The 18,350-nt window shown below is 37.9% G+C and overlaps 1 protein-coding gene across 1 annotated transcript in view; it reads right to left on the bottom strand.

Moving 5' to 3' along the window:
• The window catches only part of PREX2 (phosphatidylinositol-3,4,5-trisphosphate dependent Rac exchange factor 2), a 165,863-nt gene that overhangs the window by 23,314 nt on the left and 124,199 nt on the right, over positions 1 to 18,350 (bottom strand). The window contains 3 exon segments of the mRNA XM_079301781.1: positions 1,989 to 2,179; positions 4,116 to 4,182; positions 17,074 to 17,188. Of these exon segments, the coding sequence (XP_079157907.1) occupies positions 1,989 to 2,179; positions 4,116 to 4,182; positions 17,074 to 17,188 (373 nt within the window).

The raw sequence follows: 18,350 nt of genomic DNA, 5'->3' as shown, positions 1-18,350 counted from the left end.
TTTTTCATCTTAAAAAAACCCCATCAGAATTATGCCCAAAGCCTTTTCTGATCATGTAAGGCATGGAACTGAAAGCAAGACAAATAGAAAAGCTGTATAGCCTCATGGTCTTCTGAAACAACAGTGTCATGACAGCCTATGCTCTATAGTATTTGCATCTTCCTCTGATGTCGTGACTAGTGTTACATATCAAAGCTTTTTCCTGCTATTCCCTAAAAGTAAGTACAGTGTACAGTATGTTATGTACACTTGTATCATTGAAAAAGAATAATAAACCCTCAAACAGCAAACACTGTCTTTATACAACTTAATTCTTTTGGCTGAATATGAAGCTTTTCCTATTTTTCATGCCTGACAATCTAAGCATTGCAGCTTATGTTGCAATTGCCTTTTGTCTTCTCCCCTCTACAAAACTCTTTGGAAGAAAGGATATTACTTAAAATGAGGAGAAAGTAATGCTCATTCTAACACAAGGTATTGGTAACCAAGTCTGCTAAAATAAGGACTTGCATAGATCAGAAACTAAGCAGCATTTTTAACATACTGCTACACCTGATCTACAGTTTGGAATTCTTATGAAAAGAGCATATTTCTAGTATCATATAACTATATTGTTATGTTAATTCTTATATTTGTTGGGGGTTTTCCCCCTCTCCCAATTTTAATCTTTGCTTTTTTGATCCCAAAATGTTGCAATCTGCCCAGCTGGAGCATAAATATATTGCTGCCTGTGACAAATGCGATTAAACTAACAGACTGCTCTGTGATGATGCTATTGTCATATATACATATTTCTATTAAAATCTCTTAGGGCTGATGACAAAGTTCAGTTGACTACAGGTCAGTCTGGTTTTTTGGTATTGTGTTAAACACATCAACGGTCCTTCAGACTGAACCTCTCACTATCATAAGGTGTTACCTGCAAAAAGTGTATGTCTTATGTTTCATTTTTTTTTCTTGAATCAATCTCTACTGTTATTCACTGTAACATACAAAGTAAATACAAATTTCTGCATTTCCTGCCTTACTGGAGTTAATATCATAAGTATCATTCATCTAGGTAACATTCATCTTTCTACTTTAGCAATTAAGATTTCTGCCTTTTACTGACTTGAATGAGGAACAATCTCAACTGCACAAACCAAAAAACTTGTACTGTCCATTTCTGTCAATCACTGCAAACACAATTCTAGAATTTCACCACAAATCTATCAAGTGCATTTGCTATTTCATGTAAGATATTAGGTATTTAGTGTAAGATCCATCTCTAAAAAAGCAGCAGTCTAGTCTTGGTTTTAGTTTATTTCCCAGGGTTTTTCCTGCTTCAAAAACGCGAATTCATGAAGGCAAACTTCTCCAATTGGAATCTCAGGCTGCCAGCAACCAAACCAGCCTCCAATTGGTCCCATCAACTCACAGAGGAAGTTCCCAGGGAGAAAAACATCTGTGTATGCCCTTCCCCCAGGTGCCTTCAATGCACAACCACTACAATCCACCCTTGTATCCATGAATATACATTTCAAAATTATTATCAACATTTACATTCAACCTGTCACATTAAACAGGGAAAAAGAGAAAATTTAACAATAACCACCACTGCTACATATTTCACCATGATTAGAATATAAACTTTCCACCATCATTTCTGCTTTAACCTTATCATCTAATACATGCCTTGCCCTTACTCCTTTCAATTGAGCCCATCTCAGAACTTTATTAATTGCCTGCATTCTCTACCAAAAGATGTCTTGTTTCCAGGGGTTTTTCCTGCTTCAAAAATGTGAATTTCTGGAGTCAAACTAACTACTCCAATTGGTTTCTCAGGCTGTCAACAACCCAACCAGCCTCCAACTGGTCCCATCACCTCACAGGGAAGATCCCATGGAGAAAAACATCCGAGTATGTACCCCCCAACGCACACCGAGTCTCCAAGCTGCAATGGCAGGGTGACTACTGCAGCAAAAGGAGGTAAAGGACAGCTGCCATACCGGTGCACCCCGCTGTTGCACATGATGATGTGGCAGGCTCCCAGCCTGCTGCAGAGCTCCGAGGACACGGAGAGCAGCCCGACCCCGGAGGCGCTGCAGGCGGTGTACGCGCAGGCGGCCGCGCGCTTGGAGCGGATGAACGAGCCGATCAGCCGGTACAGCTCGTCCGAGCAATTGAGAGGCCTCATCAGCTGCAGCACACGAGAGAGAGATGTCAGTATGTGCATGAAATGCTCTAACAGAGTAGGTCATCTGAGATGCAGGTAGAACACCAGGTCTGATGGAAAAGTCAAATTCCATGACAAACACAGAGCACAGTCTTCTGTTACACAACACGTGACAGCTTTCTAAAGCTTTTCAGTTCTTCCCTCACTGACTGTTTCATTCCCAGTACTGCCTAGGAAAGTGTTTCTCACTTCAATAGACTCCATTGACCTATGACTGCTGTATCCAGTAATGGACTGGGAGTAAAGAAGGGAAGCCATAAAGAGGAAATCTACACCATACACATATATGTGTACACTTGTTAACTGACCTGCTGAGAAAATCATCTTACATTTATGACAACAGTCCTTTATTCATCAAATGTCTAGTTCCTAATCCTGTCTAACAACATCAAAAATAAAAATTAACAGATGTGGCAAAAACATGCAAACAAGAATATTTAACTTTGTCACAAGACTTAACATAATCCCAGCATTACTGTGCTAAGAATGAAGTAAAGATGACAGCTTTCAAGTGCAAAGCTTGTGTCAGAAGAGGAGCCTTCAAAAGTGATCTAGCAATGAAAACCAGTATCTTATGGTGCTTTGTGTGAGATGGACACAGTACAAATTTTCAGACCACCTAATTCCAAATTCCCACTTCTCTTTATTCCAGAAACACTTCAAGATTCCAACAAACCCCATGCTACTCAAAGAATTAATCTTTCAAAAGACAGATTAAATTCCCTAAGAACAGTTTTACTAGTTAGAGAAATGCCAGCCTCACTTGGTCCTATGATAGATGTCAAGAAAATCATCTGTAACAAATAGCATATTTAAACTTGGGTACAAACAGATTTAACTTGGTTTAGGTCCTACTGGTTTAACTTGCATCTGTCTAAATTGATTATAGCTGGTGTCATCTGCTAATGCAGAGCTACCGATAATAAAGAGAAAGGCACAGCCAAAAATGGATCATGCACTCACTCTTGGCTTGCTCTGGTTATAAAATAAATACATTAGCTCAACCTAGCATCCCTTGGTCAGATGTGGATTATGAAATGCTTTTCTCTTGCCCTTGAACTTTCTGCTTAAATAGATAGGGAACAGGTTTTGGGGTAACAAGCCCTTCCCTCACAGCTAAACATCCCCTGCTGCACCTGTGGCTGCTAGGCAAGCTGCTGACTCCCCAGAGGAGTGGCAAATGTCCTTCTTCCCTCCTGTGCAGTCCTGCATGGATCCAAGGAACAGGAGCTACCAGGCTGTTAATGCCGGTGCTGGGTAACACTGACAGAAATTTTTGTCTGACATAGGGCTCAGCTGATGAGCACTGTTATTTCTCAAGCCACAGTAGCTCAATCACTTTTGTAGGCAAGACCCCAGGAATTTCTTTATTCCCCTACTGGGGTGCAATACGTGATTTAACTCTCCAACAAGACAAGAGAGCATTAAATGAATTTTTATAGCCCTGGGATCTCTCGGCCACAGAGGTTTAAAGACAGATGAAAGCATTTGAAGAAAGCCTAAATAAAAAGATTCAGAAGAAAGTCTGAGCAGGATGCTGAAGGAGTATTTAATTTGGAAAAGCACTTCCAGCTTTCAGAACAGAATTTCTGCCTGCACCTGTCCTCCCCCATCCTACCCTACATGTTCCTAGGGCAGTTGCATTTCTCTGAAAACACAGTGAAAAAGAAAGGTAATGATTGTTCTTCTCAAACACAGATACCCTCCTGCCACACCTGTTAATACAGAACCACACAGCACCACCTACCCCAAAAAAGGAAAAGCAGCAAGAGAGCTCCTCCTTTCCCTGCCCCTCTCCCCACAGCTTTAAACAATTAAATTTTTGATGGAATAAAGAAAGACTCAGTAACACAGTGTGTAACATATAGAGTTTAATTAGGCACTTAACATTTTTATTTACCTTATCTATATAAGCTGCTTTAGATGTTGAATTTGGAGGCAAGTTTGACTTGTCCAGGTAGAATGCCCTGAAAGAACAAACAGATAGAGTAAGGCAAAAAGTAATTGTTTCAAGTCATGAACAAAGTTTCTACAAGGGCCTATTCTTAGACACCAGCCTAAAGTTGGAGGGCTTTTTAACTTATGGCAGGAGAGGGTCAAGGAGTAATACAATAATAAACAGGCACTATCACTCCTTCTTTTAAGGTAAGAAGGAACTTTCTTTTGTTCTGGAGACAAAAACTGTCCCTCTGCCCTTTCACAGTACAGTGCAAAACTTTAACATCTAGTTATCAGAAAAAAACAGGATCTGAAAGTGATTTTCAGCAAAGCTATCCATTAAAAGGTCTGTGGCAACTGTATAGATTTCAAGAGTGACTTTGGGAACACTGGCATACAAGCAGTGCCAGAGCTTTGCATTCTACAAGCTTTTTTAATATTTGCTGTAAATAAGTGCAGTAACATAAAAGAAGAATCACCTTGAAACACATGATACACAGTACTGACAGAGGAAACATATACATGTTCATAATATAAAACAAAACAAAAAAGCATAAACCCACAGGGGAAAAATATGCATTACATGTTTTCTTCAATTCAGGAGCCCTAGAGGAAATTTTTGTTTTAACTTTCCAACTTATAAGTAACTTAATTGCTCACCACAGAGGAGCTATCACTAAACATCTCCTAGCTAGAGTAAATATTGTACATATCTTTGTGATAAGATCACAGGTTTTATTGCCTCTGCAGCAACACAAGTCTGTCCCTGCCACAGCAGTGAAGTTGGACCAGATGATCTTTAAAGATTGTCTAACCCAAACCATTCCACATTTCTCTGATGACAAAACTCATTCTGCTGGTTGTAAAGTTCCTAAAATCTCCTGTGGCAGCTGAAAATATAAATATTTGGTAAGCCTCTCTGCCTACCAGTGAGAACCAGGTAACAGCTACTAAGGCAGAAACTCTGGGCAACATTTAAATGAAACAGAACAAGAGAAACCCAACTGAACTGTGGAACACACAGGAAAAAAAAAGATTCATCAGTGGCAACCTCAAGGTACCACTGTGATCTAGCTCCACTGTGTTTGCTCAAGGCACAGATCTGATTAAAAGTCACGAATGAGCCACAAACCAGGCTGGAACTAAGGAGTTTGGCAGCCAAATTTCAGCTGCTCTATAATATTAAAAAAAAAAAAAAAAAAAAAAAAAAAATTCTCCTTGCATCCTAATTCTCAAACAAGAGGATCAGCTGGATTCCCCCAGTCATTAAAGCACTGATTGATGTAGCATGCAAGGTTAAAAATTGCTCCTTCTCTTCATTAATGATTTCATCAAGGAGAGAAGTTACATGGTGGCACACTTGCCGGGCAGGGGTGCAGACTGCAGACCTGGATACCTGCTACTCTTCAACAATCTGGAATAATTCAGTTGACTAAAAAATCCATCTGTCTTTTATTTGTTTGTATTTTTGAAAAACAACTTCTCCCACATCTGAGGTTTGAATTAATTCCCTCAGAAAGCTCAGCAAAGCTAATCTAGTTCTGTTATTCCATTAAGCCTGTTGCATGATCCACAATGCACTCTGTATCAAAGGAAGCTGGGCACTGTTGAAAGGAAAAGGGGTTTGTAGAGAAAATTACTCATAAATCACTTTGAGTGGCCACAGCACATAAAAGCTACCTCAGCAGCAACAGACCAACCTTTTCTCTTTGTTAGCAAAGCTACAAAACAAAGCCTCACCCTGCTCTGCACTGAACATGATCAGACTGAAAGCCTACACTGCTTTTTCCTGCCATACAATAGGAAAATCTCCTTCATTCAGAGATGTTCAGCAATCCCATCTCTCTGGACTGACTGTTATTCCAGCAAATTTATCTGCACTAAATGAAACCAGAAAACAAAAATGGAATAGTACAATAATTAATGGGTTACATGGAAAATAATTAACCCAAGATATAAAATGAAGCAACATGGACACTAGAATGGGATATATGGTTATAGGAATTTTTTCCATTAATTCAGGCAATTAGTCATTAACCTAAAAAAAGCCCAAACAAAAAAATTAAAATGAATGTTGTGCATAGTTAAATATCAAAATATCCTGTTACAAGTGAACTATTCCTTCCCCATCAGATAACACTCACAGATGTTTCTCAAGTGCTTTATTTTTATTGCTTTTCATAAAAACTGTCTTCAGAATTTTACAGAACATGACAACCTGTGGACAGCATATAAATTTCCAAAGCACTTCACTTAATTACTAAATGCTTGTTAAGGTCCTTAATCATATTTTATGGGAAAAGTTAATGGCAGTCTTGGCATGGTGCCCAATTTGGACAATATTTTCTAATCCATTTGAAATGAACCAGAATGAAATCATAGTTCTTTGTCTCCAAATGTGATGTTAGTTTAGCTTTTAAAGCCTTGCCATTTCTGTAAGATCCAGCAGAAAAGCCTTCCTTTAAAAAAATAAAGAAAAAGGTAGACAATCCAATACACAATAAATCTACTGAGGACTATTGCTATGTTCAACTTTTATAAGATATCCCCTTATGCAGCAATGTCAAATAATAGAGAGAAGTATCTCAGGGAAAAATAACACCAGGATAAGGTAACAAACATCTTAGGGCTCAAAAAGAAAAATCTCTCACAATATAAATGCTTTCCCAAGATGTCTTTCCAGAACCTGAGTACAAAGGAAACACAGAAGCACTGATGCTTTCTTAGACAAGCATTTTACAAGGTACCCTCCCAAACTGACACAGACATATATAAAGTCCTGAAAACTGAAATTTTGCAAATAGAATCCTAAGGAGGTTTCAGACCTTTCCTTAGAGACACACATTCCTGAGTAACTTCGAACAGAAAGATAATTCAAGCAAATCCAAGTGTTTAGTCTTATTCTGAATTTCTTGTGCCAGTAAGCCCATAGGTTTATCCCAGGTGCTGCTAATCTTTTCTTTAAAATACAAGGATAGCAAAGAAATAATTGGACAGAAACAGGTAACTAGGTTATGGCATTTAATACCATCAAGTTGATGGTTCTGCTCTAGAAATGTTTTACTTTGATTTTATAGCACAGAAGAACTTGGCCTTTTATTTCCACATCACTGTGGCAAACATATCAACATATACATTAATTCATACTGTCCTCAACAGAAGCATGAAAATGGATCTTAATTCTATTAGATTTTTTATCCCTCAGTCAGAAGATATTCAAGACCATGTAGAAAAGCACAGTCAGCAACCTGAGAAAGGACACCTCAGAACAGAGGTGTGAAGTAGAGAAGTGTGTGAGTCCCTAATTATTTTACTCAATCAAACTAAAAAGTATGTATTTGTGTCACAGATAAACAGTGTCTTTGTATTTTTGCATCTGTGGGCATACATATTTTTGTATTTCTTTAAAAACAAGTCTATGTTCTGCCATCTAGTTTTTAACTATACAGATGAGAGTGTGTATAACATGCTTATTGTGTATATAAATATTTATAAATATAGATTTGTAAATACATTTATATGCATATTATTTTTTTCTGTAGTAAATGTATCCATTCTCTGTTATAGCAAATTATTTCATGCATTCTTTCCACTAAAAGGCAAGTCTCAATAAATTATAAATTAACAAGTATAATTATCTCCTCAACCCATGCTAAGACCCAGCAATTTTAAATCCTATCTCCTAGCATCTGTCAGTAATACAATCCTATGTACAGTGTCACCAGCATCCTTAGCAGTTACAGCAAGGTTCAATCTTAACAACTGAAAAGTTTCATGACAGTACCATGATTTTAAACCGTCAAAAGGCATATAAAGAAATATTCTGACCTCTCACAACTATTGTGAAAACTGAAGTGCAGAATGGAAAATTTTAGTACCATGTGGCTCTAATCATGTGCAACTTATATTTCATGAGTCAGCAACTCAGTAAGTCCTAACCTTTGGTAAGGTCCTAACACCCTGGTACTCTGCTGATGAGGCCATACCTCAAATTCTGTGCTCAGTTTTGGGGCTCTCAATACAAGGAAGACCTTGAGGTGCTGGACTGTGTCCAAAGAAGAGCAATGAAAATGGAGAAAGGCCTGGAGCACAAGTCTTACAAGGAGCAGCTGAGGGAGCTGGGGCTGTTTAGCCTGAAGAAAAGGCTCAAGGGAGACCTTATTGTTCTTCTTGTAATGAGGTGGGGGCTGGCCTCATTCTCCCACATGACAGTGATAGAATGAGAGGGAATGGCCTTAGTTTGTGCCAGGGAAGGATTCGATTGGTTATTAGGAAGAATGCCTCCACTCTAAAGGCTGTCAAGCACTGGACAGGCTGCCCAGGGACATGGTTGAGTCACTATCCCCAGAGGTATTCAAAAGATATGGAGATATGGCACTCAAGGACATGATTTAGTGGTGGACTTGGCAGTGCTGGTTTAACAGTTGGACTCAGTCTTAAGGGTCCTTTCCAAACCTAAATAAGTCCATGACTCCTGGTTTACCCCCACCAACAAGTGGCAAAACAGCTTTTGTCAGTCTCTACTGATGTCATGGTGTAGGAATGGTATTCCCCAATTTAGTCTTCCCTCTGAAACTATTCCAAGCCATGCTCCATTACTAACTCCCCCTTCCCCTGCAGTGGGGTGGAGAGGAGGATTGGAGGCACAAAAGGTAAAAATCACAGGTTGAGACAAGAACAATTTACTAGAAACAGCAGTGGGGCAAGAACACAAACAGCAAGAGCAACAATATTAATGACAAAAGTGTCCACAAGAGAGTGTGATTCCCACACAAAAATGCTCTCTGGCAGCCCGCAGTCCAACCACAGCCCTGCCACCCTGGTGCTCCCTCTGGCTCAGGACCAGCACCACTTTACTGCACCAGGAGGAAGCTCTGCTCCTTGGAAATGACCTGCCCCTGGCAATGAGTTAGGTGCTACAGAACAACCTCCAGGTCCTAGCAATGTCCCTCCTGGTTACTGCAAAAATTAACCCTGCCTTGGCTGGAAACAGGACAACTATTATTTCTGTCTACTGGGAGGAATAGTGCAGGCTTTGGTGAAGGGGACACGACTGCATGGTGAGACAAGAAAAATACAGAGAAAGGAGAAAAAAATTATTAGGTTTAGTAATGAATTTAAATACTTACAACTGGGGAGAGAAAATTTTAAAATTTTAAAAAGTGAAACTTAAGGACTTCCTTGGCAACAATCTGCTTTAGTGGACTACACTGGAAGTATAGCAGTGACACTTAAACTTTCAACTCTTGAAAATCAAATTCCCAAGAAACTAGACTCATAAACTAAGGGGAGGAATCTTCATAAAGCTCCACATTTTCTTGCAAGACTGCAGCATCTAGATAAACTATTGGTCTCTCATCAGTTTAAACCATCTTCAGCCTATGAGTAAGGTATGTTGAGCAATTGGCATCAGAATGAGCACAAATATCTGAGGTAGAAGCAGAGGAGGATGTTTGCAAAGCAATAGTCCTGCTATTGAAGCAGGCCTTCACAGCCCTACTCTTAAACCTTTGTAAACACAAGAGCAGGGGATTGCATAAATGTGAGCATAGAAATGTCAAGACAAAAAGTCATGGATGACCAAAAAAATTTGAAAAAAAGATCCAGTTTTCTCTATGTAACACTGCCCACTTTTCACCTGTTTTCCAGAATTTAGTCTCCAGCATCTCTACCTACACTCAAGAGCACTTGAAACTATTCTATTTGTGATGTGAAAAGGAAGTTCTTTGACCACAGACCAGTCACAGCTGCTCTCCTGCTTCTCCCATCACTGTCGAAATAGACAAATCCACACTGAACCAAACAATGCTAAGTAATTGCTTCCACATCTCTCTTTCAGAGAATGGATGTCTCCTTTTTAGGTCCTGATATTCCAGAGATGGAATACACAGTTGAAAGAGACAACATGCCAAATATTCATCATGTAGTGAGGGTTTCAACTATTGCAGGCTTGGGCTGGATTCCTATCAGTGACCAGGAGTGAAAGAAAAGGCTCCACCTCTGATCACTGCAGACACACATTCTCTGTGCTTCCAGCAAATAAAGAAAGCAGGATGAACCTGATGCCCATCTCAGTGAGCAAAGAGTTGGTACATCTAACCTACCAAGACTCATGATTTTCAACTACAGAACACTACTACTAATAAATACTGATCCCATTCTGTCAAAAATATAAAGAAACAATTAATTTACATTCACATAATGAGCACAGCATGGAAAAAGAAAAAAAATCTCAGAGCTAAATTCAAACTGTCTGGTAATATCTTTTTAGACCAGCTAGACAAATTTAATTTACTTTTCCCAGGATCTCTCTATTCTCTCTCTGGTCTTGCTTCACTTAGATGCAATGAATCTTAATTTCTGTTCCAGCTAATGTACTTCTCACTAAGTTCATCAGGAGACAAACTCAGCCATTATTTCTTTGTTATATCCTTCAGAGTGAATGCTTAATTTTCAATTTCTCTTTCATAAATACTCTACATTTAGAGAGAGTTATGTCACAAATTTCTAAACATTTGGAACCACATCTTAAATATCTAAGAGTCATTAGATTTCTAAAGTTTATTATAATTTGTCTATGTAGTATTGCAGTCCAGCTTCACTGCTGCTGTTTTGAACACACAGCTGTGTATCAAATAGGTAATATTGAACAGAGGAAAGCAGTTTTTCTATGTGATTTAGATATATCTCACTGTAACAAAAAGAAAATATCACAGAATCATTCTCTGAAACCCATAACTCACATCATTCTTCTAAATTTGATGGCAATGACAGAAGCTGCTAGTTGCTCATTAACATGTTGCTCACTGAACTGAACAGACCTGAAGGAAAGACCCATCACAGCACAAGAGCAGCACAAGGACAAGCAACATAAGCTTCTTGATCACTTGAGCATTTGCTTTGGAAAAGCTTTCCACTGGAAACAGTGGGGCAAAGAGTCTGTCAGCCTTAAGGTGAATTGTAACGTATTTACTACAGGAATTGATATATGATCCAGCCTTTTTGATAATGCAGGTATTGCCTTGAGGCTTCATCATTTTGTTTCAGAGACAAACAAGCTCTTTCTTTCACAGTAATTAACTACCTTTAAGTGGATACATCCTTTATGTCACTGTAACTCATTTATAGAAAAGCAACTATTAGAGAATTTTAGTTGAGCCTGAAGCCGTAAGTGCCATCACATCTATTTTCTGCCTTGACTAAATTATACAGGATACAGAAAATATCATCCTGCCAAGAAACCTGCAGCTTGAGAGGCTGTTGTGCATGTACACATGTGTGTATAAATAAAAAAGATGTTACATTCCTCAGACAGATTTTGTTCCATGTTTGCAGATATTCTAGGAGCAGAAATAATTTCCTTTTCTTCTCTTAAAATTAAAAGAAACAAGAAAATCCAACAACACAAAAATCTCATTAATTGTAACGTCCCTGAATAAAGAATTCAATTAAACTGGCCATTGCTCTGTGGAGGATTACTTATAACATAAAATAAATACAGGAGGCTTCAGACAGAAAAATTGTTTGAAGTTACACTGTAAATGAAACTCTTTAAAACGACAGATATTACATTCAGTGTAATCAGATGTTCAATGTAATGAGGGTAGTTAGCTAAATCATTTGTCATTAGATTCACTGATTATAATTGCTTCCTTAGCATACCAGACTTGCATTTACCTCCTAAAATGATATCCAAGAAAGCAGCAACATAGGGAAAAAAAACAACAAAAAAATCAAGAAAACTCCCCCAAAAAATCCACTTTATCTTTTTTTTTTTTCCCCCTTTACTGCTTGCTTTAATTTTTCTTCTATTATGGCTGTACAACAGTCTGCAGAAGTAGCTGCCAATAACCCTGGACACAGCTGACTTCAAAGAATAGCTCCAAATCACACAGAATGGGTAGGCAGGAAGGAAGGAACATTTTTTCCAGACTTTTTTCTCTATTGATGCACAGGCAAGTTAATTACTACACAGTGGTAATTAGCACCCACACCAGTGGTAGGGATATACAGCAACCCTCAGCTGTCTTTCCCACAGCAAGATCCTCTCTTTGGAGTAAAGAACTGGGTCATCATATAATCAAGGGTGTCACAAGAAAGTGCCATGTTGAGGATAAGAGAAAATTAATGGAAAAGCAGAACTTTCCTGACCTTACCTTCATCTATTATTTTTCTCATTTCCTCTGTAAGTTCCCAATCCTAAACACCAAAACATCAGAAAACAAATTTTGAAGGTGTTTAGATGTCTAAATGTGAGCATACAGTTCTGAAGAAGCATTAAAAATGTTCATCTAGCTAAAACCCATTAATTTCTCTAATTCCTAATTAGTTAAAACTTATCTGCATAGACAGTTTTGGAATCCCAGCAGGTATATTGATGTGCAGTTTTCAGCACCTACAGACTCTCTATTTGCTCTTGCAGTCAGCAGTGAAAGTGAAGCACACTGCAGTGACACAGAAGCTGCAAGTAGGCTTGGTACAGCCACAGCCCTGCACCCTGCTGAATGACCTGTGCCCTGAAGAGCCTCTCTGCCTTTGTGATACATCCCTCATGTGCACAGACACATCCAGGAAAAAACCTCTTAAAGCATAGATCTGCTCAGACTTTTCCGATTAAGCAGCTAACCAGAAGCACCTGTGGAAAACTGCATTTTAATAGAATATCATAAGAGGGACAGCTTTTACCCAGAATGATAATGCAAACTAAGAAAAAAAAAATCACTACCAGAAAAAAAAATTATCTGAAAATGTCACATATAGAGATAGAAAGATTGAAAGAACAAGCTTGCACACTCAAATTCCCATCCAAGTCCAAACCTACGAACACTTGGACAAACATTACAGAAGTTTTCATTCTGGCACTGAAAGTCCATTTTCAAAAATGGCTCACTTTTTGCAGGAAGCTAAACCCAAACCCTTTATCTCTTACATTTAAAAACTGTTCTCACATCCAACCAAATGTTTGACTTTGAAGTCATTGTTAAGTCCAAAGACTGGCTGAGCTATGACCCTGTCAGGGTCTGTCCCAGCCTCCAACAGGCTTGCATCACAACCAATCTGACCATCACAGCAAGGACCATAAGATTTATTTCTATGCAATGCAGTAGTAGCTAGCATACTGAACCTTACTGCAGGAAATAGACCTTTACCAGTTATAAAGACCATATGCAAAGGATAGAATATATTTTAAACAAATAATCTTTAAATTGTAATTTTGAAGCATTACTGCTTTAAGTTCACCCTCATGTTTTTACAATTGCATAACTCAAGACTTGCAAGGCAATACTTAAATCAACCAAGCAGTCTGAGTAAGTAGAGTGCATTTGTGAGATTTTGTTACTCCTATCAGCATTTGTAGTAGTCGTGGATTTGAACACCATCACGTCCTGTACTGTTGAAGCAAAATTACATCTGGTATCTGTAAAACCAAAAGGATTGATTCAGGATGAAAAAAGGCTGTTTGAAAGTCAAGGAGTACCAAAGGAGGAAGATGGGGACAAGTGGGAGGAGGAAGGAGAATACAAGGTGGTCTTACTTAACAGTGACCTCCATAGTGGTCAGATGCACAGGCTCTTTTTAGTCACTTCTAAATTAGACGACAACTGCTGAGCTATTAAATACATAGTAAAAAAGATCTTGAAAATCTCTGCTGACCTAATCACTTTCACTCAGATGTACTGAATGTTTCTCATTAGCAAACAATTTGATTAGGTTCAATTTACATTGCTGGCAACTACTAGCCCCAGATCAGCTCTCAAACAGAATTTGAACATAACTTTATTTTCCTTATCAGTGTCACAGAAATGGATTTGATGAAGTATAAATATAAGTGCAATCTGAAAAAAAAATCCAGCATGATTAAAAATTATTGTGGATTAGATGCTGAAAATTTCTCAGCAGATTGAAATGTCATGAACTAGGTATTGGTTGTTTTGTTGGTTTTCTTTAAATAACATCTTTATTTCAATAAAGCACTTCCTACATACTGCTGGTGTAAAGGATCTTGCCTCAGGAATTGTAGAAGAACTCAACTTGAGCTTATCTTAGTAAAAAAGTTCCCTTATAGTACTAACAAGATTGAAATAGCTAGGGTTAAATCCATTACAGAAGATGGAAGGACATTTCCTCCATTCCACATAAGCATGAAATTCTATAACCAATTTTCAACTGTCTTTCCTGCATTCTCATAAAAATGATAATCTTATCAATGGCTATTTTAAAGCTGAGGTAGTATTTGCAAAAGCCCCAAGCAAAAACCATGAAAGACCAAAGCTCTTATAATGCTCAAATCAGTGTCAAGGAGGACAATTTTGCACCTGGATTTATTGCATCAGTTCTGATACTGTGGAAAAGCTGGTCAGAGTTCCAGAATTATGAATGACCTCTGCAATAAAAGCAAAGGATCAGCTTCTTGATTTAATGGTTATCCTTCCTGAAATCTACTAAAAATTTCCTAATGTAACTTTCAATTTATTCAAATAAATTATCTGTATATTAATCTTTTTAAAGCACATTACCAGTATGAGATCTATCACCTAAAAATATTCTGTGTACTAAAACTTTAACAAGACTTCACTACAAGGAATTAGTAGGTAGCTGGGCAAAAATACTACTCATTTTTTCATTTACTCTCCTGTTTGGTACATAGCATGCTAGGCAAACATCTCAATTTGCAAATGGGACCATACACAGTCAAGGGGTCTCTTATTTCACATTATTATTAGAGCACTATTAACTCAATGCATCAGGAAGAAGAGAAGCTGAAATTGTTTCCTGAGTTCTCATCAATGGATACCTTGGCTGCAGTGTCACTGCCAAACATTGCTTGCTTTCCCACTAGTCCCCATGCTCTTCTCCCACTACTTTTTCCATAGCTCTTGCTCCCACTTGCTTTTGGCTGCTGTAGTGATGGAGAGATTATAAAATGATCATCATATGGACATCCAACAAGCAAGCAGCATATTCCTCTTCCATGGAGAAAGAATGGCTGATGGGTTGCAACTCAAATTACTTATTTTATTAAGAGGTGCTGCACAGAGGATTTCTTTCACATGAAGTTATTATTGCACTTGAGTATGCTCCCAGGAATATGCAATTTCATTTTTTTCTTCTTCTTTAGAGCAATTACCCAAATGTTAGTATCTTTTGCTGCTGTAGTTACTTCATTAGATTCTCCTGGCCAAACACCTACACAGGCTAGCAAACAGCAGAACAAGAATGAGGCATCTGCTTTTCTGTTTTTTCTCTTCACATTTTGTCAGTTACTTCCTGAAGCTGTTTGTGCTGCACTTAAGAAATGGGTAGAGTTCACCAGAAAGCAAACAAATCAATTACTGAATGTTCTAGTCTGACCTTAGAGAGCTGAAAAAAACATCAATTCTTTTCCTGTTCTTCTGACTGGGCAGAGATACCCACAGTAAATTTTGTTAATGATAAGTTTGTCATGGTAACTTCTTATAAAACTAGGCCTTGAAGCTCAGCAACTCACCAGAGCTGTGAGTCACAAAACTCTAAAGGGGAATGTACTTCATTATAGCCCCAGCATGAATGGAGGACCTAACTCCTGAGGTAAGCAAGGTCAAGGAACACTAGAGCACAGAGTCAGGAAGAATTTATTTTAAGGATTTTCATGGAAGGCTAAATTAGTCCTATTCATAGAAAAAAGCCAACACAAAAAATCTTGTCTTGTCTAACTGATAGAATCTCTTTCCAACACTAGCTGATTTCATCTAGGCCAAGTACTGGCATGACCAAAGTTCTCTGTAAAATTGATTTACAACATAAACCTTGTCACATAAATAGTCAGGACTTTTTTCCCCACATAGGAAGAGCAAATACAAGAGATAGAAAACAGACTAAATAAATACATTTGTCATTGACATACAAGTGTACTGACAGAGATGTCACACCCAAAAAGTCAAATATACCATACTCACTGAATTGGCTTTAAAATCACTTTTGCTATAGCAGTACTTAGATTAAAGCAGAATCTAGAAATCTCACTGCTTTAATAACAAATAAGATAAATAATTTTGCAAGATCTGTGAAGAAAACCTTCCACAGAGAGGACCATCAAGTAAAGGAATTGCAAAGAGATCCTCATTTATCTTCTTCCCTCTTCTCCAATGTCTTTGAGCTTTTTTTTAACTCCTGTTCTCTGCTGCTTTTATAAACTGCCTAATAATTGTCCTGGTGAAATGACATTTCCATCCAATTTAATTTTAAAAGTGAATAGATACAGCTTTACCAGAGTCCTCTGCACTCTCACATGGCAAATAAGAATACTCAAACAGCTGTTTTGCACAGACACAGCAAAACACAAGAGTGACCTGTGTACCCATTTTCCTTATTTTACTTAATAACTAATAGATTATTTTGCATAATATAAATTATGTCTTTATGTGCAACTCCTTAATGAAACATGTACCAAAATACACAGCTGCATAATATCTACATATACTGGCAAGTATGCACTCTGTAATCCATAGTCAACACTGATGCAGGTATCCAAATATGTCTGTATTCCCATTAGTATGGTGGGGTGTGGGGAGGAAGAACAGGAAAAGAACATTATTTTCCAAGTTCTATTCTGCAGAAATCAGGTATATATGGTCTATAAAATCAGATCATAATGTGCAACAATTCTGATCCTCCATTTGTGATCAAGTAGAGTTTTCCATACGCATTAACACAACAACCTGCAGGTAACTACAGCTAGAACTTTCAGGAGAAAACAACTTTTTGTAAAAATAACAGTGCAGAAATCAGAAAGGTCAGAGACATGAATCTTGGATCTTTTGAATCATGAATCAAAATCCAACCACCATACAACACATTTCAGTTTAAAGCTGTGTCACAGAAACTGAATTGAAAAGCATAACTCTGTAAGCTAATTCCAGGAATGTTGGTTTATTACCCACCGTAGCTTCTGGTTATACTGCTTGACTTTTTCTAGTGAGGCAGCATTAATCTGAGCTTGAAATTCTTCCACTGAGACACTGTCTCTGTAATAGTATCCTTCCATGCTCTCCAGTGCTGTGAAAAGAGAAAGGAGAGTGGAAAAGTGAAAGATCAGTATTAAATATTTAGTAATTGCCTTCTTTGTAGTTTTGTTCACACACAAGTGAATTACTTTTTAACCTTGAGGCTGTGATCCTACTGTGAATTGCTGAGCTGTTTCTGTATGTCATGAAATTTGTACAGATCCCTCTTAAAGATTTCATTTACAAGAAAAATTATATTTCTTGCCCTGTGGAAAATATAAAGGAGAGCACTAATTTGAGTTTCTTTGCTTTAATTAAAGTATCCCTGCCTTTTGAATGCAAATGTGGGGTTCAATTCTGATATATCCTGGAAGAAAACAGTAGAATGTGCGGAGGTCGAGGAAATAAACGATCAATGTAACTTTCACAGGGGGAGACCTAATAACTTCTCATGAAGCCTGATTTTGGGTGATGTGGAACACCTCACCTAGAGGTTCCTCTAGTTATACCTACTGATAATGTGAATACTTTATTCTATATCAAGTACAGCAAATTTTGCTGGATGTCTGAAAATAGCATAGAAGTTCCTTTTCAAGGTAAATGAGGTCAAATACCTGTCTGTGTCACCTTTGGTGTATTCATTTCACTAAACCAAGGATGAATATTGCTACAAAAATCCAGTAACTCAATGGAAACTTCAATGAAAGGATTCTCATTAAAATTTGGACCGGGAATATTAAAATCTTCCCATTAAGAGGTCAACCACATCATAACATCAACCCCAACTCTTGGTGAAATATGATTTTTTTTGTGGAGAAGCATTAAAGGCTTTACAATTAGGAACACTGCCACTTTAGTAGTCCATACACATTCTAAGAACTCATCACCCTATCAGAAAATGCAAGCCATAAGCAGAGTTTTCATGGAAACATGCTGCTGCCTTACAGCTTCAGCTGCACACAGAATATTAATTCTGCTTGTATTGCTTAATATGACCAGTTAATAAATTATTCATTCATTGTGAAAGAACATGCAAATTGCACTCCCCTTCTGTGCCTTCACAGTTTGCAATTCTACTTCTGTGCGAAAAATATTAAGTTTCAAGAGTCAGATTAGATTCTTCTTTGGTTCTAAGTCACACCAGAAAGCTCAAACAAAAATATCCACTGAACTCCATCTATAACAGCATGCTAACACAAACAGAATTGATAATC

The sequence above is a fragment of the Erithacus rubecula genome (genome assembly GCF_903797595.1).
Source record: "Erithacus rubecula genome assembly, chromosome: 3".
NCBI classification, from domain to species: Eukaryota; Metazoa; Chordata; class Aves; order Passeriformes; family Muscicapidae; genus Erithacus; species Erithacus rubecula.
Note: the sequence above shows the minus strand (reverse complement) of the source record. Positions and strands in the feature narration are given on the sequence as shown.